This window comes from Poromitra crassiceps (genome assembly GCF_964638095.1).
Source record: "Poromitra crassiceps genome assembly, chromosome: 8".
NCBI classification, from domain to species: Eukaryota; Metazoa; Chordata; class Actinopteri; order Beryciformes; family Melamphaidae; genus Poromitra; species Poromitra crassiceps.
Genome location: NC_139629.1, coordinates 58,112,017 through 58,139,421, shown reverse-complemented (window position 1 = coordinate 58,139,421; position 27,405 = coordinate 58,112,017). Strand labels below are relative to the sequence as shown.

The window sequence follows — 27,405 nt, the reverse complement described above, 5'->3', positions numbered from 1 at the left end:
GTCCTCTGCACGTCCAGGGATGTAACGTTATGATTTCAGACAGGGGCACTCTTCATGTAGCCTAGCTAATGCTAGTAAAGGCTTGTGTAACGCTATTTCACATTCTATTCTCTTCCAAAGTTGAAGTTTGCCACTACTGTTGGGGCAGCTGATAACGGCACAGCTTCTTCCCGATTTCCTAGGCATCGTTGTCAAAAGTAACGTTGAATAAAAATGTAAATGTAGAAAAATATAAGGCATTCAAACGCGCGCGCCATGTATTTTCCCCCTGGAGCCACCGCAGTAGGTCACCGCAGTAATGGCAGCTTGTTTACATCTGCGACTTCGCAGGATTCGTGTATAGGAGAGGGAGACAGAGAGGCACGGGGAGACGGGTTGCCAGGCCATTTTGGATTAGTCCGCCCGGCGGCAGATTTTGAAGAGGTTTAACGTTATACAAACTACTCAAACTAGTCTAAAATAACAAACCAATAACTCCAATACAACCCTGACTAACTTTATAAACAGCGTTTTAAATCCTACAGTAGCCTATTATAAGCCTACCATTTTACAAGTACTTATAAGCCAGTTTATCTGGCAACAAGAAAGGAATGCGAGGCTGCAGGCAGCCTGCAATCACAGAGAGCGGGGCAGAGAGCGGTGTACTTTCACATTCTCACTCTTCCTTTAAGATCTTAAAAACTATATTTATCGTTCAACTTTCACAATAATCTTTACACAGAATGAAAGCCAAGGCTTTCTTTTACTAGAATCAGGTAAAACACGAAAACGGCCAAAGTAAACATGTCCTCATAAAATCGCATTTCAAGAGAAACACATTAGCGCGACATCTGACTCATTTTGATGGAACGTCACATTTGAGGTGGGTAACCAGGGGTGTATATTAATAATTCGGCAGCTTTACGAAAATTTTGGGGAAAAAAGCTCTGCACAGGCTCGCCAGCAGCTATCGCTTGTGGGTAAAGAGGCTCTCTTACCTATGTAACTTGGTAGATGGCCCCGGCCCAGTCTGCTCAGTGACGCTCACATACCAGTGTTGCTTTCATTCGCACCAGAGTCACGATATGTGTTCAAATAACATTCAAACTATGGGGTTACATTCATAATATAAATATATTCATAATATATAGCCTTAGACTGATGACATCACTGATGACATCATCCCCGATGACATCATCAAATAACTTATAATAGACTTACCCAAGGATCCCTCACTGATGACATCATCACTGGTGACATTATGACTGGTGACATCATCACAGAGCTTATAATAGCCTCACCCAGGAAGGATGAACATCAGGCATGATCACATAATTGGTGAAATCATCACTGGTGACATCATCACTGACTGATGACATCATCCCTGACTGACATAGCTGTGGCCGGCACAAACATTGAAAGAGAGAACAGAGGACAGACAGAGAACAGACAGACAGAGAACAGAGCCCACGCTAGCAATCCCTGATGACTTCATCACTGGTGACAATGACATCATCACTGACTGATGACATCATCCCTGATGACATCATCACAAAACCTTTAATAGCCTCGCCCAGGATGACATCACACCATAGAGTACCGCAGGGATGATGTATTTTTGTAGTCGGAACACGCAAGTCCCGGACTTCCGAGTTCTTCACTGTTTCTGCCTATGGGATTTTTGAATGAGTTTTTGGCGCAATGCTTCAAATAAGGTCTGTAGGCAACGCAAGCTTATTCAAACGTGAACCTGTGTTCAGCGGGATAATCTTCACACATAAGGACCACATGAGTTTTTAAGCGTAAGCTCATGCCAAGCTATTCCAGAACTACACACAGTGTCGCACACGTCACCACAGCCAAATTCAACCTTTAGTGTTAGAGTGTTGTTACTGTGAGCTGACAGAGAGCAGTGTGTGGGACCATTGCAACACTGTCCACTCCATTGGTAACACTGTCAAACAGCTCCACGCGTGTGACAAACTAACTTGCTAGTATTGCTCGTCTTTAACTGCTTCTGATTGGTCAGTCTAGAGGTACTTCACGTTTCTCTAAAATGCTATTGGCTAATGGGGCGGGGCGGCTGGGCGGGACTGAGTGTTGGGGTCTCCTGAGTCTCCTCTGAGAGCCTGGTGACGTGAGGTTAGGTGACAGGAGTTTGTGTGTGTCAGTGTGTGCGCTGCTGTGCACTGATATTGCGCGTGTTTTACTAATACAGTTTGAAAGAGAGAGTGGGCAATAGCTGTGTGACTGAACCGACTGAACCCGGACTGAACCAGGTGAGGGAAAGATAATTTAATGTTCGTCCTTTGGTGTGATGACGTATAATATCCCCGTCGACAGTGTCTCATTTAGCCGTTTGCTAGCTAGCCGCCCTTTTAAAAGTTTCAAAACTCATAAAAGTGGCCCTCATGTGTGAAGATTATCCTGCTGAACACTGGTTCGCGTTAGTCCTGCCATTTCACTCAGGACTAAAGCAGGGAGATTCCTCCCGGTCACTGAAAATCCAGTCGGCAGTAGCAGTCTTTCAAACTCCTTGCTCTGTCTAATCCAGCATTCCCCGAAATGAAGTTTTCTTCACGCAGAAGCAAGTTATTCTAACTTTTCACATGAATTCCACATCAAAACACCGCAGCTTGGTATTTCCAGGTAACGTTGAAGGCGCGTCGTGATCACCCAGAGACGTCCAGAGCAGCACCAAGCATGCTGGGAAATGCAATTAATTGCTCCGCTTCGAGCCGTATCTCCAGTCAGGTAGTATAAATACAGCATTCGCAAGGCACATGCTAATCGCAGTATGATGTGGATCATTGTTCCTTTATTGAGATTAAATTGCATTCTTAAAAACTGCCTCAGCAGCAGGCTTCATTCATGCAGCATGCAAGCTCACGTTAATTCCATTTCAATGTGGATCATTGTTGGTTTATCCAGTATCTCATTCAATCACATTCTTAAAGTCTGCTTCAATCAATGAATGCTTTATATTTATTGAAATTAAATATGGTGATATCTGGTGGTCTGAAATTACTCTCTCTAGCTAGGGTAACTGGCTCATATTGTTTCATATTATTGTAACATCTGAATCAAGTCAAGTCAAGTCAAGTTTATTTGTATAGCACATTTCATACACAGAGGCAATTCAAAGTGCTTCACATAAAATGGTTGACAGGAAAAGGAAAGAAAAGAAGAGAATAAAATGGACATTTAAAAGCATCACAACAAAACTTTAAAAAAAGAGTATAAAAAGTGCATTAAGCAACAGGCGCAGCAGTTGCAAAAATAGCTAAAAACTTATAGAGGACTCATTGGGTTTGCATAGTAGCTGTCAGCAGTTAAAAGCGACGGTAAACATAAAAGTCTTTAATCTATTTTTAAAAGTAAGTAAGGTTGGGGCAGATCTGAGGTCTTCAGGCAATTTGTTCCAGCTAGCAGAAGCATAGTGGGTAAATGCAGCCTTCCCATGATTTGATTTGATCCTAGGGACAGTTAATACGCTGGACCCTGTTGACCTAAGAGTTCTAGACGGTTTGTGTGGGAGCAATTCAGCTATGTATTTTTATAGACTAATAACAGTATTTTAAAATCTATTCTATGACACACTGGCAACCAGTGTAAGGACTTAAGAACTGGAGTGATAATCAGCTTTCTTAGTCTTCGTTAGAACTCTAGCAGCAGCATTCTGAATGAGTTGAAGTTGCCTAAGTTCTTTTTTGGAGAGACCAGAAAAAAGGCTATTGCAGTAGTCCAACCTACTATACATGAAGGCGTGAATTAGTTTTTCTAGATCCTGTCTGGACATGTATCCCCTAATTCTTGCTATATTTTTAAGATGATAAAAAGCTGATTTTCTGATTGACTTAATGTGGGAGTTAAAGTTGAGATCGGAATCAATAATAACGCCAAGATTTTTGACTTGATCCTTAGGCTTCAGGGATGGAGACTCAAGGCGTGCAGTGATTTTAAGCCTTTGTTCTTTGGGGCCAAAGACGATCACCTCTGTTTTGTCTTTGTTTAGCTGTAGGAAATTCTGGCACATCCAGTTATTTATTTGATCAATGCACTGGCACAATGATTCTATGGGGGCATAGTCAGCTGAGGAAAGAGTTATATACAACTGAGTGTCGTCTGCGTAGTTATGATAGGCTACTTTGTTTTTTTTGCATAATTAGGCCTAGAGGGAGCATATAAAGGTTGAAGAGAACAGGCCCCATAATGGATCCTTGAGGCACCCCACAAGTCATCCTAGTTAGGTCAGATGTGTAATTGCCAATGGAGACAAAGTACTTCCTGTCTTGAAGATAGGACTTGAACCACTGGAGGACCGTACCCGATAGCCCAACCCAGTTTTCCAGTCTGTCCAATAAAATTGAGTCATCAACAGTGTCAAATGCAGCGCTAAGATCCAGTAGCAGTAGAATCGAATTTTTGCCTGAGTCTGTGTTCATTCTGATGTCATTTATGACTTTAGTAAGCGCGGTTTCTGTGCTGTGATGGGCCTGATTGGACATAGTGAATGTGAAGATTGGTTTTCCGCCATTTACGCTCAGCTTTCCTGCAATCTTTCTTTTTGCATCTAACGGATGCAGAATTTCGCCAGGGTGCTTTAATCTTGCCAGACAGCATTTTTAACCTAACAGGCGCCACACTATCAATAGCATTCAGAATTGTTGAATTGAAGTTATCGAGAATGTCATTGACAGAAGCTGATGTGGGAGGAGATAAAGAAAATGTCTCCATAAACAGCGTGCTGGTGCCTGCATTAATGTCTCGTCTTTTAACGGTTTGTGACCTATTAATGATCTCAGGGGAGATTTCCATTTCAAAAAAGATGCAAAGATGGTCAGACAACGCAACATCAATAGTCAACACAGAAGAGGACTTAAAGCCCCTAGTAATAACTAAATCCAGGGTATGGCCTCGGTTGTGAGTAGGCCCTGAAACATGTTGAGACAGATCAAAAGTATCAAGTAAGATATTCAGTTCTTTGGCAAAATTATCATTCGGGTTATCAATATGAATATTGAAATCCCCAGCAATAGATATACAGTCATGTTCCATGAAAATTAAGGAGAGTAGATCAGCAAATTCAACGAGAAAGCTGCCTGAGTATTTTGGTGGTCTATAGATATTCAGCAGTAGCACAGAGCACAGTAGCACAGTAGCACAGAGCATTTCAGAATAGCAGCAAGGTATTCAAACGATGAGAAGTCTCCAAATGTTACCTGCTTACATTGAAACATATCAGAAAAGACAATCGCTACTCCCCCCCCCTCTTATCAGGTCTGGGAGTGTCAATGAAGCTATAATTAGGCGGTGCTGATTCGGACAGAACAGCCACTCTGTTATTCATATCGAGCCAGGTTTCGGTGAGGAACATTAAATCCAGATTATGACTGGTAATCAGATCACTGATGAGGAGAGATTTATTTGACAGCGACCTAACATTAAGGAGCGTGGCTTTAATATTTTTAGAGCCTGGAACTTGTATCGTTTGCTTTACAAGGGGAATGGAGATTATGTCTGATTTAGAGACCGATCGTGTTGGGAGAAAGTATTAATGTCTGTATGAAATCAAGACTGGAATCAAATGGCAGTATGGGAGAGGGCTGGAGGGCATGTGAGGGAGGGGACAGTCGAGGGGGCAGGTTTGGGGCCGGAGGGGTAGAACAAGGGGGCTTAGATGGACAGGGGGACTGGGGGATCATAGACAGTCCAACGCTTATCAGTTCGTTCAACCTGCTGGAGAATGGAATGGGGGAGGGGGGTGGGGAGAGGTGGAGGAGCAAAGAGGTGGAGGAAGGGGCATTTTCATCCATCGTTTCATCCTGGGAGGGAGGCGTCTCCGATGGCTGTTGAAGGTTGTGGGGGATGGGTGTAGAGGCCCCGAGGACAGGAGGGGAATCAGTTGAGGAGGCTAGTCGGTCGAATCAGCGTTTCATAACTTTATAATAGCCTAACGTTACTCTATAGCCTGGATGACGTTAGCTAATGCTACCCAGCCTTCCATTGGCATATGCTGCCTTTAGCTTGTGGTATTATGGTACAGTAATATTGTCTAGCTGGCTAGACAGATGAGTTTATTGGAATCAGTGTGACAAGATCCCTGCTGCTAGCTTGTCTGCCTTTCTGTGTCACAGAGTATCTAGCTTTACAGTATCTTAACAGACTGCATTACATGTTACACCATGCAAATATATCTCGATATAATTCAAACAATGGTTCCTTTCCCATACCATGGTGGGCTGGACAGTACAGTATTGCTGTGAAAAAGTTACATTTGATTGTGTCAAGTGTTACACGTTATATTTTTAATTGAGTGTTGCGGAATTACCTCAAAACAATTGTGTATCAGCTTTAAATGTCCAATATATACGCAGCATTCAAGTCAAGTCAAGTCAAGTTTATTTGTATAGCCCTAATTCACAAGCATGTCCCAGAGGGCTTCACAGAGAAGGGGGAATGTGAGAGAGTGATGGGGTGGGGAGGGAATGGGAAATGTTGGAGAGTAGGAGGTGGGGAAGGAGCAGGGGAAGGAGGAAAGAGAAGAGAGCAGGAGAGGGGAGGGGGGAGGGAGAGCAGGGAGGGTGTGGGGGAGAAGAGAGCATGGAGAGGGAGGAGGTGGGGAGAGAATGGGAAATGTGGGGGAGGAGAGAACGGAGAAGGAGAGGTGGGAGGGTGCAGGGGAGGGAGAGCAGGGGGAATGTGAGAGAGGAGAGAGCGGGAAGTGGCAGGGAATGGGGAAAATTGGGGAGGAGAAGAGGAGGGGAAGGAGCAGGGGAGGGGAGAAAGAGGAGAGAGCAGGAGAAGGGAGGGGGGAGAGCAGTGGGATGTGGGGGAGGAGAGAGCATGGAAAGAGAGGAGGTGGGGATGGAATAGGAAATGTGGGAGAGGAGAGAACAGGAAGGGGGAAGTGGGGAAAGAGCATGAGAAGGGGGGAAGAGAAATAGAGGGGGGGGGGGATCAGACAAACTGACTACTCTAGACATTAACCAGAACTAACTAGGACACAGGGGATCTAGCTAATCTACACCCAGGTAAAAAATAAGCATACTTAAATGTATTAAAAGTATACTCGATTAGCAATAAGTACATCAAAACTACATTAGTACTTTTTGTACTAAATTTCAGTACAGGAAAAGTGTATTAATTTTGTGTTTTAATGTGCTATTTTAAAGTGCATCTTTAAAAAGTAGTACTTGAGTGTATTTAAAACAAGTATACTGATATGCAATGTAACTTGAATTGTAATTTAATATATTACTTTTAAGTATATTAATGATTAACACTTGAAAGTTTACTGGAAGTCTATTTGTTTTTAGTATACTTCAAGCAATAAGTACGACTTAAGTAGATTTTAATGTATTTAAAATAAGAACAATTTATGGATTACCTTAAAAAAGGATTTTTAATATACTTAGATAAAGTGTATTTTATTTGTTTTAACAGAAAAGTATATAATTAATATACTATAAATGAGTATATTAATCCATCACAACTTTAACTGTATTTCAATGTATTTAATTACAATATGCTAAATGTTGCTTCCAGAAAGTATACTAAAATATTTGTTTATAGTATTATTCAAGCAATCTAAATACAAGTACAATTAAAGTGGATTTAAGTATATATAAAATAAATGCAATTTATGGATTACCACCCTTGAACCCCCCTGGTCCAGCAGCTGGATCTTAAGGGGTGTTTCGTGTTTTTTTTCTCTCTCTTCTGTTAAGTCTTGGGAATTCAGGCCTGAAATTTTCCCCATCATTTTTTTTGGTTTATTATGGTAATTCAACCTTCCGCCACCCTAAAAAAGTGTTCCTGGCACCCAGAAAGTGCTATAATCACGTTGTTCCCCCTAAGGTCCAGCAGCTAGTGTATTAAAACCATTAAAACCACTTTTTTGAGACCTCCAGGAAATTTTTACAAAATTAATTCTTTTTTTTTTTCAGCGGGCATCCTGGACCAAATACCTTTAAATTTGACCTTAATATCTAACCTTGGAGTTGGTTGAACATTTGGTGGAGTTACAAGCCTTCAAAATCCATTGCATAGTTTTCCCATTGATTTCAATGTTAATTTAGAAAAAAAAAAAAAAAAAATCCGACTCCCAGCTACTTTCCCCAAAAATAATTATTTTTCTGATCTTACACCTCTCAGCTCGAGTCAAGACATCAAATTTGTAGCTTCTATTGTTTTTGCCCCCGCCCCACTATTTGATCAGTGCTGGCATAGCAGCCAATTGCATGCAGTTTGATATGAAATATACACTACAGTGATCGTCATAGCAACATGTCACATGACCTGGGAACCCGGATTTTCCAGTGCAAACTACTGATTTGAAGCCTTTAGACCGAGATTGATGGATGAATAAAGCTATGTTGTGTTTTTGGTGAAAATTAGTTGGGAGTCTAATATTGGCAGTTTTCATTTTTTTTTTCGTCAAATTTACCTTCTTTGAAATGAAGTCGTATCTCTGCGACCGTTCATTGTAGAGACTTGCGCCTGGCATGGCTGGAATCCCCGTCAAAAACTGAGTCTAGATTTCTAACATGGTCATGATGCTGGCTTCTACCGGCCTTTTCTGGGACATAGTTTGCAGTATGGGTAATCACCGACGCACAGTAAATCCGTTGCCAGGAAAAGAGGCTATTTCTCGGCTAATCAGCCTGGTGCGCAGCTGCTCAGGCATGCGTCTATTTTTGGCCTCTCTTCCCTAGATCATGGATGGCGTGTACCAGCCCGGATGCCCGGATGTCAAAACTCGATCATGACGTTCACTCAACATCCGGGTAGTGCCCCAGTTGCGCATGCGTGTAGGCCTTCTAACAGATCCCATGGCATGTTCACAAACAAACGCTTTTTTTTATGTTCACAAACCGTTTCTCGATCACAACTGACAGGTAAGAACGCAACTTCTCACACCTCCTCATATCATCATGTTATTACGTCATCACACCAGGCTATTCTGGTGTGGTGTCCCAGCCCCTTTGCTGGGAGTTACATTTACTCCTCAAAGTATAAAAAAACTAAATGTGATCCACCCTTTCCATGAATGCAAAGTGTATTTTCTTAGCAAGAGAAATATTAGTCAATGTAAAAATGGCAATTGTTTTTATTACTCATATTACTTTTTACCTTCTATTACCTTATTTTGTTCTAGAAATAAAACACACATACAAGTTCACTTTGAGAAACAGAACACAATTTATTACAGTAACAAAATGACTGACAACATATCAAGAACATAACATAACAACATAACCAACCCGTTCTCACTCCGAGCGCGCAGCATATTGACGCTTTGTCACGCCCCTTGTGTGCTTGTTTACTAACACGGTACCCTTGAGCGACCCATGAAACGACTTGGGCTTTCCAACTAAACTCCAATGTAAACCCATAGAAGTAATCTTTGACGCTCAAGGCAACTGCTCCACCGTCCCAACACACTGCCCTTGTGCGACGGATATAACGACTTAGGGTTTGGCTAATGTAAACCCATAGAAGTCATCTTTGACGCTCAAGGCAACTGCTCCACCGTCCCAACACGCTGCCCTTGTGCGACAGATGTAACGACTTAGGGTTTGGCTAATGTAAACCCATAGAAGTAATCTTTGACGCTCAAGGCAACTGCTCCACCGTCCCAACACACTGCCCTTGTGCGACAGATATAACGACTTAGGGTGTGGCTAATGTAAACCCATAGAAGTAATCTTTGACGCTCAAGGCAACTGCTCCACCGTCCCAACACGCTGCCCTTGCGCGACCAATATAACGACCTGGGCTTTCACTAATTTTTTTATTTTTTCATTAGGGCTTTCATTTATATAATATGGGTTATAAGCGGAGCACAAGCGGAGGGAGGAAAACAGCGCAAAGGAGAACCGACGTTCAAAATCATCATAAAAGCATTATTTTATTTTTAATATGTAGGCCTATGTTTGATATTCAATATGTACACGTGCAACAGTCAATCAAAAATAAACCAATCCAGTCAAAAGGGGGGGGGGAGATAATGGGACATATTAAACAATAATAATGATAATAATAATAATAATAATAATAATAATAATAATAATAATATAATAACCGTACCTAAACAAATCATAATAATAATAATGGAAGCCGTAATCATAGGTAATCAATCATGATAGAAATGTCAGTAATAATAATGATAATGATAATAACCATAGTTATACTTATAATAATAATAGTAATGAAAATAGTAATCATATAACAGTAATAATAGTTCAGGACTGGAAATAGGTCAATATAATAATGGTAATTTGGTAAATAATAATAATAATAAATAAACAAAACATGGGATAAATTAAACAGTCAAACAAACAAAAATAAACCAATTCAGTCAAAAAGGGGGGCAAGATAGTGGGACAGATTAAACAATAATAATAATAGAATAATTACAATTATTACAATAATTACAATAATGGTAATTTAGTAAATAATTAAATAAATAAACAAAACTAAATAAAAACACAATCAAGTCAAAAAAAGGGGGGACAAGATAGTGGGACAGATTAAACTATAATAATAATAATATAGTAACTAATTATACTTAATTATATACTGCCCTACAAAGGAGAAAGCCAGTAACTCATTTTTTGTCAAAAATGAGTTATTATCATTTTTGTGACATTAAAGACATCCTTTGTCATGTGGAAAAATATCTTGTCTCAAATGTGTTGTGTTTTGGAGAAAATAAGGGGTCGTATTTGCAGTAACTCAAAAAAGCCCTAGTGAAACCAAGGCCAATATCACTGTACTCCTCTTTTATTTAGCTGTGCTGAAATTTAGTTACTGTCCGGTGCCCTTTATTTTGCATCACTCTATTTTTCGCGCCTCAAAGTTACTGTGATTATCAGAAGTCCCGGGAAAAGCTGCACACTCAGATGTCACGGAAACGCACAATTTAACAGCAAACTGATCCTGGATCCAATCATGGCACTATCTCGAGGGAAGATGTTGGTGGAGATGGTTGAAACGCAAATACCCAGACACAGGTAATATTGATTATGTAGACATGAATCACACAAATCGATTAGTTAACGTCCGATAGATAGCCTGAGGCAGTCAACTAAGTGTGACTGCCACCAGCTAGGATCACACACCAAATGAGACAGAAAAACTCCTCCCAGATGCGATCGCATAATGTAAACATATTGAAGGCAAATGATAGTGTATAGCCAGTTTTCCAAAATCATGAGGACTAAAATATTTGACCCAGATTTCACTGTTTGATAGTGTGACAGCACTCGGCTCTGAGAGCGTCAGTCACAGCGCCCGCAGCTGTTAGAGCTGCGCGGGCCCGTGACATGCAGGCCATCTTATTTCTCTCTCACGACACGGACACACGCGGCTTGTTTTGTTGTTGGTTTTTACGCTGACAGTGACAGCATGCTGACTGAAACATGTCATGAGGTGGATTGTGGACTGGAGTGGCAGACTAACGTCACGGTGAGGGTGTGTGTGTGGAGACGGTGTGTGCATGTCTGTGCGCTCCTCCTCCTCTTGGTCTCACTCTGCTGTGTAAAATGAAGCGAGTAATACATCTTAATTTTATTTTATTATTGAAACGGCCCGAACCCAGCCCGGCCCCGGCAGCTCGGAGCAATTCATTTAAAAAAAAAGCCAGTTTCCAGCCCGTATTGGCCAGGCCCGAGGGGCCCGCGAGGGTACCCTCGGGTCTCTCTCCCTGCCCCATCACTAAAACTCTCTCTTTTTCTTTCTCTCTCTCTCTCTGTCTCACACACACCCACGCGCGCACGAAACCAAAACACGCAGCACTGTAGCTGTAATTAACAACTGTAATTAATCACAAAAAGCCTACCTTACACTCTAAGAACAAATTAGTTATTATTATACCCAACTATGTGGTTATGCAATTTTTTACCCTTTATGAGTTATTATACATGGAATTTGTCATATTTGTGCAACCCATGCGCTGAATCAAAATATTGGACAGCCCTCATGACGATTTTGACGTCACAGACAAGACCTCCCCTCCCTCATCTACCCACTGTGTTGATTATTTCAGTGTGGTTTACCCACTACCTAGCGTTGCCAGTTTGGGCGTGAGTTTTGGCTGTTTTTGAACAGTGTATGAGGCTCTGTGGGCTGGAAACCAAACGCTGCATCTGGCAACACTGCCCAGGGCACAGAGAGAGACACAGACAGTTGGAACATGCTGCTCACCCAGAGTCCAGACTGGCTGACTTGGCTGCATGTCGTCGTGATCCTCGAGGAAGCAGGATAATATCAAATAAAAGGTTTGTGTACACTTTTAGACCTACATTGCTAATTCCCATACGGGCGAACTATCATTGTCTGTGTAACGTTAGCTAATATTACCTAATATCAAGTAGCCTGTTTTTCCCCTCCTTTTTATCAAGGCTAGTTAGCGTTAGCTGGTTTGGTTAACGTAGCCATCTATTTACATTTCAGCTAAAGGCTCGTGCGGGCTTAACGTTAGATTTAAAGACAAATTAAAGTTTCTTCTAGCATATGCAACTAACGTTAGACGTATAGGCTGTTTTGCGAGGGAACGGCTGAGATAACTAGTGTTAGCGTTATTTATTTTCCCTCGTTTTGTTTGGTTAACGTAGCTAGCTATTTACATTTCAGCTAAAGGCTCGTGCGGGCTTAACGTTAGTTTTAAAGACAAATTAAAGTCTCTTATATCATGCAACTAACGTTAGACGTGTTGGCTGTTTTGCGAGGGAACGGCTAAGATAACTAGCGTACCAGTAGTAGCCTAACATGCCATTGTTTCTCTGTTAGCTAACGCTAGTTAGGCTGGCTATGTCAATGCCTACTGTCTGCTTACGGCTAGCCAATATTTGTTTGGCATAGCTGTAAGCTAACGTTAGTTAGCCTGGGTGGCAGGGCATACACTTTGTAATTTATAATATGGGAGAACGGTTTGCGGGCCGGTGTTTATTATGTTGGTGCACACAGTACATGGCGGACTGTTTAGCTGTTGCTGGAAAACGTTAGCTCAGCCAGTCAAGCTTGTTGTGACCAAACATCACCGCATTCAAAGCACTTTATCCATATAAAAACCCATGCTTTACCCAAAATAAAGCGTCCAGGTTTTGTTTTGGTCAGTGGCTCCAAAAAACAAGATATTTGTCTGTTATAGGTATCAGCTTAAAAATCCCTCGTATCAGCATCATAACAGGCATTCAAATAGCTATTTTATTGTTGTACTGTAGCTCCCTTTGTTTGTTTCAGGTTGGGCCAATGGACGTTTTTGTCAGGGGCACATTGGCGGAGTGGCAACTCCAACACCTGATAGATAGTTTTAAAGGTAAGGTTTCTATTTTATTTTTTATAAATATTCTTATGGAAAATTGTTATTTCTTTAGCCCAAGCTCGGCCTCGCCTGCCCTATTGGCACGCCCGTGTGTGTGTTGCTCTCACTAAATGTTATTGCATCAGTGATGTCACAATGCCTCCATGTGTATGTGTTTGTGTGCCTCATTATATCAGTGATTACATCATCAGTAAGGCTGCAACTAACGATTATTTTGATAATCTGTCTATTATTTCTTTGGTTAATCGATTTAATCGGATCAAAATAAATGCGCTGATTTTATAAAAAAAACAAATGTCCCAAATTGACTATTAGTGCACAAAAGTGCTGCTTTAATGGACAAGAGCTGTCTAAACAATTAGCCCATGAAAAATAATTTTATCAATAATTAGTTGTTGCAGCCCTAATCATCAGTGTGTGTGCCCCCTATGACATCACTGATCAGTCTTGTCACAATGCCTCCTTGTGTGTGTGTGTGACATCACTGATCAGTCTTGTCACAATGCCTCCTTGTGTGTGTGTGTGCGCCCTTATGTACGGCAACCATTTTAGGGCATCCTCGTCCATCAGAGTATAGGCTATCGTTCCTCAGTCTAAGCGTTGTCAGTTGTCAACGCTTAGACTGAGGAACGATAGCCTATACTCTGACGGACGAGGATGCCCTAAAATGGTTGCCGTACTTATGACATCATCACTGATGACATCACATCAGTGTTTCCCATTCATAATACATTTATGGCGCACCGCCACAACAGATGTTGACGTAGTTCCCCCTCCAAACTCCACATTGGTCGGTCTCTCTCTCTCTCAAACTACCCGAGTGATGATCGCTATAAGGGCCAATCAGAGGCAGAGTAGGACGGGTCAGATGTCGTTTTCAAGACACGTGATCGATTAAATGCATCGTGATTCATTGTGGGGAGGCTCATAAAGTCCGCTGTCCGGCAGCCAGGAAATACACATCACAGCTTCTCGTCGCATCTGCTTCAAAAACACCTCGCTGCATTGGCAGCGGTCGTCAGACTGACAAAACAGCAGTCTGTGAAGCACTGGGGAGCAGGGCTGCGTGTGTGACCAGGTTAAAGACAGCTAATATCAGCCAGGCACCGTTCACTCATTACACATCAAACAATATGGGAACCCAGTCTATTTTTCAGATTGCACATCAAATGGCATAAAAACAAGTCTGTCTTCTGCTTGACTGCCTCCAACTCTGTGCATTGCGCTGAAAGTATACCATATCACACTCACTGTAAAGAGTGCAGCCCACTGCACTTCACGTTCTCTGTTTCAGAAGAGAACGGAGTGGAGCCAAAGTCATTCCCTCTCCAGGCATACGAACCAAGGGATTTCATCTGCCATTCATTTTCCCATCGACAGTTCGTAAAATGCTTGTAAGGATTGTTTTACTTGGTCAAACCAAGTGATTCAGCTATATTTAGAATCAGAGAACATATACCATTTCACTCTGGTCAAAAATAAAAATGCTAAATTTTATTTATTTTTTAGTTTTGGTCCAAATGAAACGTTATTATAAACTCTGTTCTCCCTATCATGCATTCCATGTATGGCTTTACACAAAATATGGAGAAACATACATTTGCCACATTCAATTTAATGATCCAAATTATGTGTCTATTCTGTATACAACAACCCAATCTAAGGGAACATCACTGTTGTACATATTGCCCCCTATCGTTGCATCGGCACTGTTTCTAGGCCGAGCGCCTGGCGCAGCGCAAATCAGTGGGCGTGGACCAGCGCACTTGATATCGTCGTGCTGGCGCTACACGCAGCCTAAAGCATTACAACCACGCCTTTTAAGCGTAAAATTATGCACCGTCATGCTCATTGGATAACTGCAATAAACGAATCGCACGCTTGCCTTTTTAGCTCCAATTCCACTGGTCCCGCAAAACCAGACGAAAGCCAAGCGCTCTGCCCCCCCCCCCCCCCCCTCCCTTCATCCAGTCTTGTCTGTCTCCATTATAGGCTATTATTCCATATTATTATGCTTCTCAAACCAATCTAACTGCAGTTTAAATACTGCAAGCATGTAAATACGCTACACTATAGCAAGATCAAAGTGAAAATAATGTTCTAAATGCATCAGCTAGAAAAATATAGCCTATTAGATTGGTGAAAGTTTGTCCAGAAAGATATCATTTTCTCTCGCCTGCTGCAGGAAGGATGATGCACATAAATATTGCCTACATTATGTAAAGTCATTGCATAAATGTGTTTTTATTGTAAAACTAAATGTGGAGTAGGGCCAAGTTATTGGAGCGGACATCACAGTATAGCAGATGACAGTAGAAGCTTCCGAAGCGCGTTCCGCTGTCACTTATCTAAATCACGTTAAATCGACAAGGGATATTTATAGCCCCAGTAGGACATATATGTTTCACATAGGGTGGTGTTTTCATTTCGATGTTTTATTTGGTCCAATATTGAAATGTTCTACAATTGGAGGTTGTCTTACCATTACACATTATTTAGATCCTCCCTTAATATAGGTTTTCGGCTCATTTGGTTGCTATTTAGTAGCGAAATGGAGAAACACAATGCATGTTGGGACATTCACATTGCAGTGAATTTACAGCTTATTTTTTCTATGGGACTCTGTGCGAGGGAGTCAGAGACAGTCGGTATTGTGCCTGGCAGACTGAGGAGAGAGGGAGAGAGTGACACAGAGAAGGGTGACAGAGGAGAGAGCCAGAGGGGAGGGAGAGAGCCAGAGGGGAGCGCTCCGCGCAACTGGCGCACTCTGAATAGGCCTGGTTTTCAAAAGCGCAAAGCGCTAAATGTACGCCAGGTCGGAAGATAGCAGTACGCCGGTATTTAGCGCCGACACGCCCACTTTGGCCCATTCTGGGACTGCACCACGCCCATTCCGCCTAAAGCGCATTTGGCAGCGTAAAGCCATATTGATATCGTCCCAAAACAGGCGCAAGGCACATTTTTTTGCGTTTAAGGCCCGTTTTAGCGGCGAAGGCTTGTGGGAGAATAGGGCCCATTATGTATAATAGATAAATAATCCAAATTAGGAGGAAAAATTTGTTAAAAATGGTTGTTGCCTCAGTCTCTCTCGTGAGCCTCAGACCGATGAAATCATCATTGATGCAGTGTTTCCGCTACCATTATACAGAAAAAAAAGTAGTTTTTTTGTTTGTTTTTTGTTTTTTAGGATCTCAATAAACCTTTATGGCATATTATTACAATACAACAATACTGGTGTTGACAGTGTTGACAATAATAGAAGATGCCAAATCATTTAAAACAATAAGCATATTGCTTTTAGGAGCAACCTGTGTCGTTGCCTGGGAAACGCACATCCCATAATACAACTGTTCGCATCGCATCCCATAATAGTATGATGATACTTGGGATGCCATTGCGAACATAGATCCGAACAGGTTAGCTATAAATTTAGCGTGTGCATTGCAGATGTCACAATGCCTCTGACCTCACTGATGATGTCACAATTTATGACATCACTGATGATGTCATCACTGGGACTTTGTGTTTGTGAGTGAATTTATTAGAGCCCGACCGATATATCGGTTCGCCAATGTTATCGGCCGATCACCGATATATCGTTTTGGCCGATGTTGCCGTTTAAAAAAAAAGTTATAGACAGCATGTTGTGTATATTTGATCTTTTTTCTTAACTATTTGTTCTATTGTGTTTTTGTATTTCTAGTTATTTATAATTATTAAATTCCCAGTTAAGTTTACTGTTTCATTGCATTGATGTCATTTTGGACAATAAAGTTTATTAATAAGCTGTAAAATATCCTGCCTACATTACATATCTCAATTCATGTCAACTCATATCTTTGTCAAGTGTTTGATATTTGAGGGATCATTGCAAAAAAATCGTGTAATATAATGTAAGAATGTAAGAATATCAGCCGATGGGGGTACGGTGGTGCAGTGGTAAGCGCTGTCGTCTCACAGCTCGAAGGTCTTGGGTTCGATTCCCACCTGGGACGCTGTGAATGCTGAAAGAATGCGTGCCCGTCCACATGTTCTCGAGTGCCCACCGCCCGGGTGGGGTCGTCAAAAAAGCCTTTCTGTGTGGAGTTTTGATGTTTTCCCCGTGCCTCCTTCATATAGGAACCCTTTCACCAAAACATGCAATATTCTGGTTGCTGATGTGGTGCCTCCTCTGGTCGTTAACTAATTGAGTGCCAGCCACTTTTGGAGAACGGACGCTCCCAGTGCCAGAGTTTCAGAGCGTTTTCAGTGATTTCTCGAGGCCCACAGAATATTGTGTGATATTACTATGTAAACACCGAACACGCACAAAGAACGAGGAGACTCTCTTCTATCATCTGCAAAAAAAAGTTTATTGATCCCATTTTCCGTTCTTTAGTTATGAGCCGGAGAAGATAGCTTGCTTTAACCAAAAACAGCATTTTTTTTCTAGAAGCTGAGATAATGAGCCTTTTGTGAAATTAAACATTCAAGCACATCATTGACTCTGAAGCTAATATTTTCTGATATAATGACACCTCAAAAATAATTTCCTTCAATAAAAGAGTGAAAACAAAGGAATTTTGTTTGGCCAAATAATATTTTTTAGCTGCAACCAGCAGCGCTGGCCCCTGCGTGCGCAGACCCTACACCTTCTTGCTGGTCTTGATTTACTGCTGGTGGGCATCAGATAGCCTATTCTAGCTTGTTTGCTCTCTATGCATCGAGCCTGCTGCCTGGGTCTGTGTGTACTGTCAATGGTTGTATGCTGTAGTGCCCTGCGTGCCCCACCCCCCTCCTCCTCCTCCTCCGTGGTGGGAGGAGTGTCTCTGCTGCGGTTTGCTCTGAGTTTGATCTGCACTGAAAAGTGCGCTGCATCCCCCTGCTTTTTTACAGCGTGTCGCCAGTTGAGAATAATGTAACTTTTCAGAAAGACGCTGGTGTCGCCGTGTCGGCAACTAAATCATATGGATGGGCTATCGCAGCGGACACGGATGGGGCTCAATTGTGGCAGCAGATTGGCTGCTGCAGGCACAGCTAACGTTACAGTATGCTTCATGCATATGGATGCATACGGATGCGATGCGATTTCCGTTTCCCCAACGACTTCTTCTTTGTTTTTTCATCGCCTTTCTGTAATCTGGAGAGCACTGTCGCCACCTAAGGGTTCTGTAAAATAGGTTACACACATTCAATAGCTCCCATATTGTAAGAGGCGATGTAAGAGGCTTAGATCCACGTCCCACCGTCAAAAAACGCAATTTGGCACTTTACGTCACTAAAGCAATTGACGACTAAAGTCGTCATTGGCACTCAATGAGTTAAGGGCGCCTGTTCGGAGGGAGGGGAACTGGTTGGAATAGCATGATCCTCCCACGTGCTATGTCCTACCGGTGAAGCTTCCCCTGTCAGGTGAAAAGAAGCGGCTGGCTAACTGCCCATGTCTCGGAGGAAGCGTGGAGCCAGTTTTCGGCTCTCCCCAGATCGGCAGAGGGTGGAGCAGCAACCTAGATAAACAAATAAAAAATTAGCACTAATGGGGGATACAAATTATATAAAAAATCTGGGGGGAAAAAGAATATCGGCCGATATATCGATATCGGAATTTTTTTACTCCCCAATATCGGTATCAGCATCGGCCTAACAAATCCAGTATCGGTCGGGCTCTAGAATTTATGACATCACTGATGATGTCATCAGTGGGACAGATAGAGAAACAGACACCCTTTTATATACTGATGATGATCCACTCCCGCAACCCCTAGCCACTACCTATAGTTCCGCTCCTACACTAGCCCTGCCCCATTCCCTAGCCACTCCCCCACCTCTACCGGTAGCCACTCCCCCTAGCCCCACCCCTACCACTAGCCACTCCTCCAACCCCGCCCCTACCCATAGCCCCCAACCTCTAGCTGCTGCTAGCAAGTGTTAATTTCAGACCCTGGTCATTGGGATTTTACTGTTGTAAAAATTATGTCTTTGCGTTTTGTCTTTTTGTCTCTCAGATGAGGGAATCGATGAGGAGAGTTTTCTTCTTTTAGATGAGGCGACCATCAACCAAGTGATCCCAAAAGCTGGCCCAAGGCTCAAGTTCCTCAAAAAATTTAGAGAACTTGTAAGTAGTTAAGATCACTGCAGACGTGAGAGGATTCATTTTTTAAACTCCTTCCCCCTCACACACACAATTATTCCTGCTGATCATTTGTTAAAATTTCTTAGGGCAGATGGCGTATGTTTGCTTTAAATGCAAAAGGCAAATTCCAGGGGAGGCTAAGAATCTCTTTAAACATTTACGCGCAATACACCATGTAAACCATTCGTCAACATATTTCCAATGTAGTGAAAGTGGTTGTGGTAGAACATTTTCTTACATCAGGTCTTACAGAAGACACGTAGTAAAGGAGCATGAAAACCAAGTTGAACAGACTCTTGATGGGCCCCTTGAAGGTCCGGCCCCGCCTGTTGACGTACAGAATGCTGAAGAGGAGCCAGTACAGGAAGATGAGGAAGCTGAGGATGAATGGGATGAACTACAGCAAGAGGGCATTACCAACCGGGTAGCCCTTTTTTTAGCTCATCTCAGATCTAAATCTTCCCAGACATTCTCTAACATAAACTTTGTGGTTCAACAGACCTCTAGTTTAATTGGCGATATTGTGAGCAGACTGCAATCAAAGACTATGTCTTTATTTCGTCAGTTTGGTCTTGGTCAAAGCCCACAGGTAGAAGAGCTCGAGCTGGAGTTCTTGGAAGCAGCTGAGCCTTTCAAAGGACTGGATACCGATTATAAACAGCTGCAGTATTTTGCTAAATCTGGAAACTTCATTCAGCCAGTTGAGGAGTTTTTGCCTGGGGTTTCCTATGTTCAGCAAAGGGACTCTGCCACCGGCACTGTCCGGCAAGTCGCAGTTCCTGATTCATATCAGCGTATTCCGCTACATCGCCTTCTAGCCAAGATACTTGAAATTCCTGGGATTTTACAGTCCATGCGAGAATGGCAGCAGAGAGAGGGTGATGCACTTCAGGATGTCTTTGATGGGGAGTTTTGTAAAACACACCCACTGTTCTTGAAAGAGGTTTCGATCCCAGTTCTGATCTACCAGGATGACGTGGAGGCTGTCAATCCGCTTGGGTCGAGACCGGGATTCACAAGTTAGGATTTATATATTTCATATTGAAGAGCTTGCCACCAGACCTGCTATCAAGTTTGCAGTCGCACTTCCTTTTAGCAGTGTACAAATCCGATGACGCGAAGACCTATGGCCTTGATGCAGTGCTGCGCCCTATCGTGGAAGAGATCAGGTGTCTTGAGAGGGATGGCATCACTGTTAATACCCCCAACTGTCAAGGTGTTGTTAAGTTCACAGTGGTCCAGGTAGTGGGAGACAATTTGGGCTTGAATGCCATTCTTGGCTACACTGAAAGCTTCACTGGAAATTATGTGTGTCGGATGTGCAGAGCACATAGAGATGTCCTGAGGTTTCTGACACTGGAAGATCCTGCACTATTACGTGATGTCCATAGTCATGAGGCAGATTTGCGTACAGCCAACCCCTCCCAGACAGGCCTGAAGAGAGACAGTGTCCTGAATGACTTGTCTTTTTATCATGTGATGGACAATGTAGCCCCTGACATCATGCATGATATCCTGGAAGGGGTGGGGCCATATGAAGTCAAACTTGTGTTGAATTCGCTGATCGAGCAAAAGCATCTCACACTTGACAAGCTCAACTACAGAATCACAAGCTTCGACTACAGATTTTGTGATAAGGGCAACAAACCATCTGTGATAAGTAAGAATGATCTCAGAAACATTGATGGGTCCATGCGACAGTCAGGAGCTCAAATGTGGTGCCTACTTAGGTTACTGCCGACAATGATAGGTGACCTGATCCCCATGGAAAACAAGGAATGGAAACTTCTCCTACTCTTACTCTTGTGCATGGAGTTCATCTTCTCTCCTTCTCTTACTGTTGCAGCAACACTGTACTTGAGGAAAATCATTGAAGAGCATCGCTCCCTCTTCCTGGAGCTCTACCCTCACCTACATTTGCGGCCAAAACACCACTTCATGCTCCATTACCCAAGAGCGATTCGAAAACTCGGACCCTTGATGCAGTTCTGGGCAATGAGATTTGAGGCTAAACATGGATTTTTCAAAAGGGTCAGCCACGTAACATGCAACTTCCGAAACATTTGCAAAACCATGGCATTTCGCCATCAGATAATGCAGTGCTACAATTTGCTGTGTGGAACTGTGTTGAGCCACAATGCAGAAGTTGGTCCAGGGCACACTACCTTTCTGGCCAACTTTGAGGGAGTTAAAGACATCCAAAGTGGTCTAACAGGTATTCCCCTTTTCAGCGAATTGTATGTGCCGGCTTGGGTTACCTTTAAGGGCACTGCATATCGAGCAGGCATGACTGTATTCCTGTCCTACAACCCAGATGGAGAGCCCCAGTTTGCTCTCATCAAATCCATTTTAGTTCTGGAGCAAACAGCACACACACCAACAATAAAGCTTGTTGTACAGAAGTGGGAAACAAAATGGTTTGAGAGGCATTTGTTTGCATACAGTGTGATTCCCACTCAAGGTTTGACAGCTGTTGATGTGAGAGAGCTGCTTGATCATCATCCGCTGCATGCAGTCAAGTCATACAGAGAGCATGATTTCTCTTTCCCCCTTCCCCCGCTCCTTCCCTTCCTCCCCCTTCCTGTTCTCCCCTCTCCCACATTTCCCATTCCCCCCCACCTCCTCTTTTTCCATGCTCTTTCCTCCCCCTCATCCCACCGCTCCCCCCCTCCCTTCTCCTGCTCTCTCCTCTTTCTCCCCTCTGCTCCTTCTCCTTCTCCCCTATTTTTCCCGAATCCCTGCCACTTCCTGCTCTCCCCTCTCTCACATTCCCCCTGCTCTCCCGGGGTCCACCCGCTATGCCGACCACCTGCTATGCCGACCACCCGCAATGCCGACCTTAGGTTTGGGCGTGGGGGTGGGAGAGGTTAGGTTTTGGGTTAGGGTCTGGGGGAGGTTAGGTTTAGGCATGGCATGGGGGGAGGTTAGGTTTGGCGTGGGGGCTGGGAGAGGTTAGGTTTTGGATTAGGGTCTGGGGGAGGTTAGGTTTAGGCATGGGGGGAGGTTAAGTTTGGCGTGGGGGCTGGGAGAGGTATAGCTCCACCGACACGCTGCACGCCGCCTCGCTCAGCTGGTTCTGCTTGTGGGCTATCGGCATTGCGACCTGTCGGCACTGCGGCCTGTCGGCACATAGACGCGGCACCGCTCTCCCTCCCCTGCACCCACCCACCTCTCCTTCTCTGTTCTCTCCTACTCCACATTTCCCATGTTCACCCCACCTCCTCCCTCTCCTCCCCCACATCCCCCCGCTCTCCCTCCCTCCTCCACTCTCCTGCTTTCTTCTCTTCCCCCCTCCCCCACTACTCTAAAGCATAGTACACATTCTACTCCAAAGCATGGCACCCACTCTAACCCCTCCAATATTTCGCCACCATTTAAAGCATGGCACCCATTCTCCCCTAAAGCGAGGCACCCATAAGCTCTATATGTGAACATGTGTTTATTTGGCAAAGGGACTCACTACTAAAGGCTTGCAGCCAATTAAATTAGGCATAGTTTGTTTGCTAAGAAATTGACATATGTCCGTTTGCAAGATGTGTGTCTATATTTCTCTATCATATAATTGCTCGATATGTTATTATTACTATTGTAATTTGTTAATGTTGTGTCAGTTAGCCCTCCCTTCCCTGTTCTCTCCATATAGTCTCCCATACTCCTCTATACTCCCATACTCTTCCTTACGCTCTCTCCTCCCCCACATCTCCCATTCTCTCCCCACCTCCTCCCTCCCCCTGCTCTCTTCTCCCCCACACCCCCCCTCCCCCCCTTTCCCCTCTCCTGCCCTCTCCTCTTGCTCCTTCCCCACCTCCTATACCCTCCAACATCTCCCATTCCCTCCCCACCCCATCACTCTCTCACATTCCCCCTGCTCTTCTCCCTTCTCTCTCCTCTGCTCTCTCTTCATTTCTATATTTTATATATTTCTCCATCAATTGTTCAAATGTTATCTTTATTCTGTATATTCTTGCTACTGTTGTGTCAGCTAGAATTAGCTAGACATACTTTCTGTGAAGCCCTCTGAGACATGCTTGTGAATTAGGGCTATATAAATAAACTTGACTTGACTTGACTTGACAGTTTCTACATTTCCCTGCGCTATAGACCTTTTTAGACAATCAGCTGACTGTCACCAAATGGGTGTATGACACTTGTAAATAGTATTTTGACATACAGTAGGTTTATATTGATGAAAGGTTCTAGCTTGACAAGACACACTTTTTCCCTAATTTCTTTAGTAGTTAGCCATTAATGCTCCATAAAAAGTATCTTTGCCTCCAACGCACGATGATGATCACTATTTGTTCGATAAATGACTACCGGGATGGGATGAACTAAGTGACTACTGGGATGTTCTATAAATGACGACTGGGATGGGATGAACTACCGGACTACAGGGATGCGATAAATTATACTGTAAGTACTTAATTTTGGTTTAATCTCTTAAAGTGTCTATATGCTCAATATATAGTCTTAGCCACAGCCACAGTTATGTTAAGTTGAGTAGTTACGTTTCTGTTTTGTCTTTTTTAATTTGCCACAGATCTGCATGGGGTCCAGAGATTGCAAACTAGTTACCTTTAGGTGACAGTCACCTTTTTCATAAAAAAAAATAGGACACTTGGGTGAAGGGTTTCTAAGTGGTTTTATATCTGAGAGGCCAAATGTATAAACCGTGTGTACACACGAAAAGTGCGCTGCACCACTTTCCACACAGGTTTCCCAATTTATAAATCTTTGGGCTGTGAGAATGTGCGTCCTGGTATACATCTCTCACACCATGCAGTCTGCAGTATGCAGTCTTCTGAGTCCACTAGTGTGGTGTTGCAAAAAAGGATAATTCAACTGTGAATTTGGGTGACATTTATTTAGAGCTTTTTGGGGTATACACATATTTCTAAATATAGTTTGTGTCACCTTGTTCACTATCCATGAGTTTACATTCCTGATGGTGAATGGTCCCTGTCACAGGTCAGCCTGCAATTCTAGGTAACTGCCTCTGTCATTAACTTGGCTTTTCTGCATAGATTGGACCTGGTGTGCCACCCACTCCCCCACCTACAAGCCCTGATGTCCCACCAGCTCCCACACCTCCACTCCCCACGGAGGAACAAATGGCGCCAGTGGACCGGATGATGCCACAAACTATACATATAATTCCCCAATTTGTAAGTTCCACTTTTTAAGACTTGAGGTTCACTTTTTTTTTCAACACTAAAGAATAACAAACGTATCTGCAATGCTGTCTCTTCTTGTCATTTTCTCAGGATATCCGCCAGATTCTCACAGTCTCACCTGACGGCAAGCTGATTCTTGAGAGCCTTGATGAGGATAGTATCATCACAATTAAGCAGAGACGTTGCCTCGTCCGAATCTTGGTGTCACACCTCATGGAGAAGTTTGGAGACGGGTATTTAAAAACAGATTGTTTTTTGCTTGAATTTGATGTTGGAAAGGTGTATGAACTCTGTAGGAAAATACAAAAATTCTCCTTTAAAGAGTACATGAAACATTTGATCATATGACTAGTTAATTTGCATTTCACTTCAGACAATACAGGACACAACTTTCAAGTCTGACATTTACATAGATTTGCTAGAAAGATGAACAACATTTCGCCGGGCGTTGCTTGATGTCACTAGGTTGACTGTACAGTACAGTAGAGTGCAGTAGTGGAGTACCGGCTATTTAAGTGTTGGTATTAAAAAAAAAAAAAAATCAAAATCCTTATACTGTACTGTAAAGGTAGTGTAGTGACATCATCAAGCAGCGCCATAATTGGTGAAAAGCTGAAATGTTCATTTTTCTAGCAAATCTCATACATTTCAGACTTGAAAGCAGTGTCCTGTCTTGTCTGAGGTGAAATGCAAATGAACTAGTCATATGATCAAATGTTTCATGTCCTCTTTAAAGACAGGCCACCAACTTAAACCTACACGCATCAACACACGTTCAGTAGTGTTTAGTTTATTTGGATCTCCACTAGCTGCAGAAAATGCTACAGCTATTCTTACTGGGGTCTGACACAAACTTGTGCAGTGTATACTGTTTTTGTACTACTTTAAATCTAGTTTGACTGTTTACTTGCGCGATGTATGGGCTGTCCCAAATGATTATTTTCTTCTCGATTAATCGAATGACTATTTTTTCGATTAGTCGATTAACTTTAGATCAGTGTTTCTCAACTGGTGCGTCGGGACCCAAAAGTGCATGAGAAAAAAAGTTCTTCTACTCATTGAGGACGATGGCGCCCGCGGACAACATTACTGTCTTTCAGAGGCTGTAGCGGGCTCATTTTTAAATCCAGAGTGAAGATACTGGTACCATATGAAGCTAGAAGACCTAAGGCATCCATTGGTACCAACATGCCATGCTAGCTTGTCGTTTTACTGACTGAGGAAAAATGTGGGTCGTGAGGCTAGACCAGTTGAGAACCATTGCTTTAGATGATCGTGGGCGATGTTTTGTAGCTGCAGCTTGTCCATTCGCTTGGGAATAAACAATCCATGCTTTAACGGGCGCAGCCATCTTCTCTACCTAACGTTAGCCGGCTGGCTTCCGCTAGCGACAACAATAACAATATGACTTCCGGTCAGATTTCCCCCGAAAAGCCATACCACACAAGACTAACACAGAAGCCATTAAAAACTTTTATTTTGAAATCTGATATTGGAACTGAGCTATCTAGTGTATTAATGATCTTTTCTTCACTTAATACCTACGCACGTTATGCAAGTCGCCGTATTTACGTAGTCGATGCCTTCGACTAACCGCCGAGTCAGGGACAGCCCTAGATGTATGTCATTGTGTTTTTCTATGTTTACAGTCCTACCTCTGAGACCAAAAAGGCCATGGCTTCAGCTTTGATTCAGGGATTTCCCTGCTTGAAAGACTCATCAGGCAGTGGCAGTGTGAGTAGTTTTTGATAAACCTCATAATGATGTTAAATAGAAAAACATTTGTTTTTTGAAGAACACGTGAATGTGTTTGATAAATGCAATTATTAGTGACCTTTATAGTCATTTTAAAGTGCTGGGGCTTATCAGATATTTTGTGTAAAGTAGAAAATGGAAAAGACAAAAAGAGGCTTGTTGTTCCATGGTGTCAAGGAGCTTAACCCATTGATACCCAAGCGCGCGCTCTGGAACGGCATTCTAAACCTAATGCATGTTTGAAACCACCCCCTCTATCCCTGAGGTTTGTGAACAATTTGACGGAAAGGTCGGCGTTCCCTAAAACCTTTGTTTCAGCGTTCGTAGAAAGTCTTGAAAGTTTGGAAAATGCTTGATTTTAACAGTCATGTTTTCAAGGTTAGGAATATGCTTGAATTTGAATATCCTCCTTGAAAAGTGCTTGATTTTCAACATAACCTGGTGTTTCATCTACACATTACAATCACTCATGTAAAACAAAAATCTTTGAATACCTGAAATGAGATTCTGACATGGGCCTTTTCATTAGAAATGATTATATTTGCCAGAGCTCTCAAATGCCTTTTATTTCATGTTTCTAGCTACTATAGAGGCTGAGAAATGTAGGTTTTAGTGAACGTTGACAATTACTGTAGCCCCAGTAATGTTTAGCGATCCCCGTTTTGCAGTCATCTTGAAATACAACGGCAAATTCGCCAAAACTGTCACTCAGAGCCTTTGCTAGCATGCCAACAGTCACATCATCTGGGTCTGAATAGTCTTTTCCATTGATGTCTTCGTCCTCAAGTAACTCATACTCCATTCAGCTCGTCAGCTATTTTACTGTCTGAAACGTGGCAGAACTGCCAACATTCACTAAAACCTTGAGGCTTAGCAGATTGAAACACGAGATAAATAAATCTGAATTGAAGTCATTATTTTCATCCTCAGTCTAAATAGCTGTCGTGCTCGGGACGAATGGCACTTGCTTCACTAGCCTCGTCAGCCATGTCTGAAGTTCAACTTTGAAAACTACACTGTCCAGGCTAAAAGAAAATCCTATGAAACCCACAATA

The 27,405-nt window shown here is 42.8% G+C and overlaps 1 protein-coding gene across 1 annotated transcript; it reads left to right on the top strand.

Moving 5' to 3' along the window:
* Positions 1–13,231: 13,231 nt before the first annotated feature.
* Positions 13,232–26,344, top strand: LOC310780818 (uncharacterized protein; the record flags this gene model as incomplete). Its single annotated transcript, XM_083641317.1, has 5 exons — positions 13,232–13,303; positions 19,294–19,403; positions 24,446–24,586; positions 24,686–24,828; positions 26,245–26,344. The coding sequence occupies exons 1-5, from the start codon at positions 13,237–13,239 to the stop codon at positions 26,342–26,344; spliced, it is 561 nt and encodes a 186-aa protein (XP_083497443.1). The 5' UTR covers positions 13,232–13,236.
* Between the last annotated feature and the right edge of the window lie 1,061 nt (positions 26,345–27,405).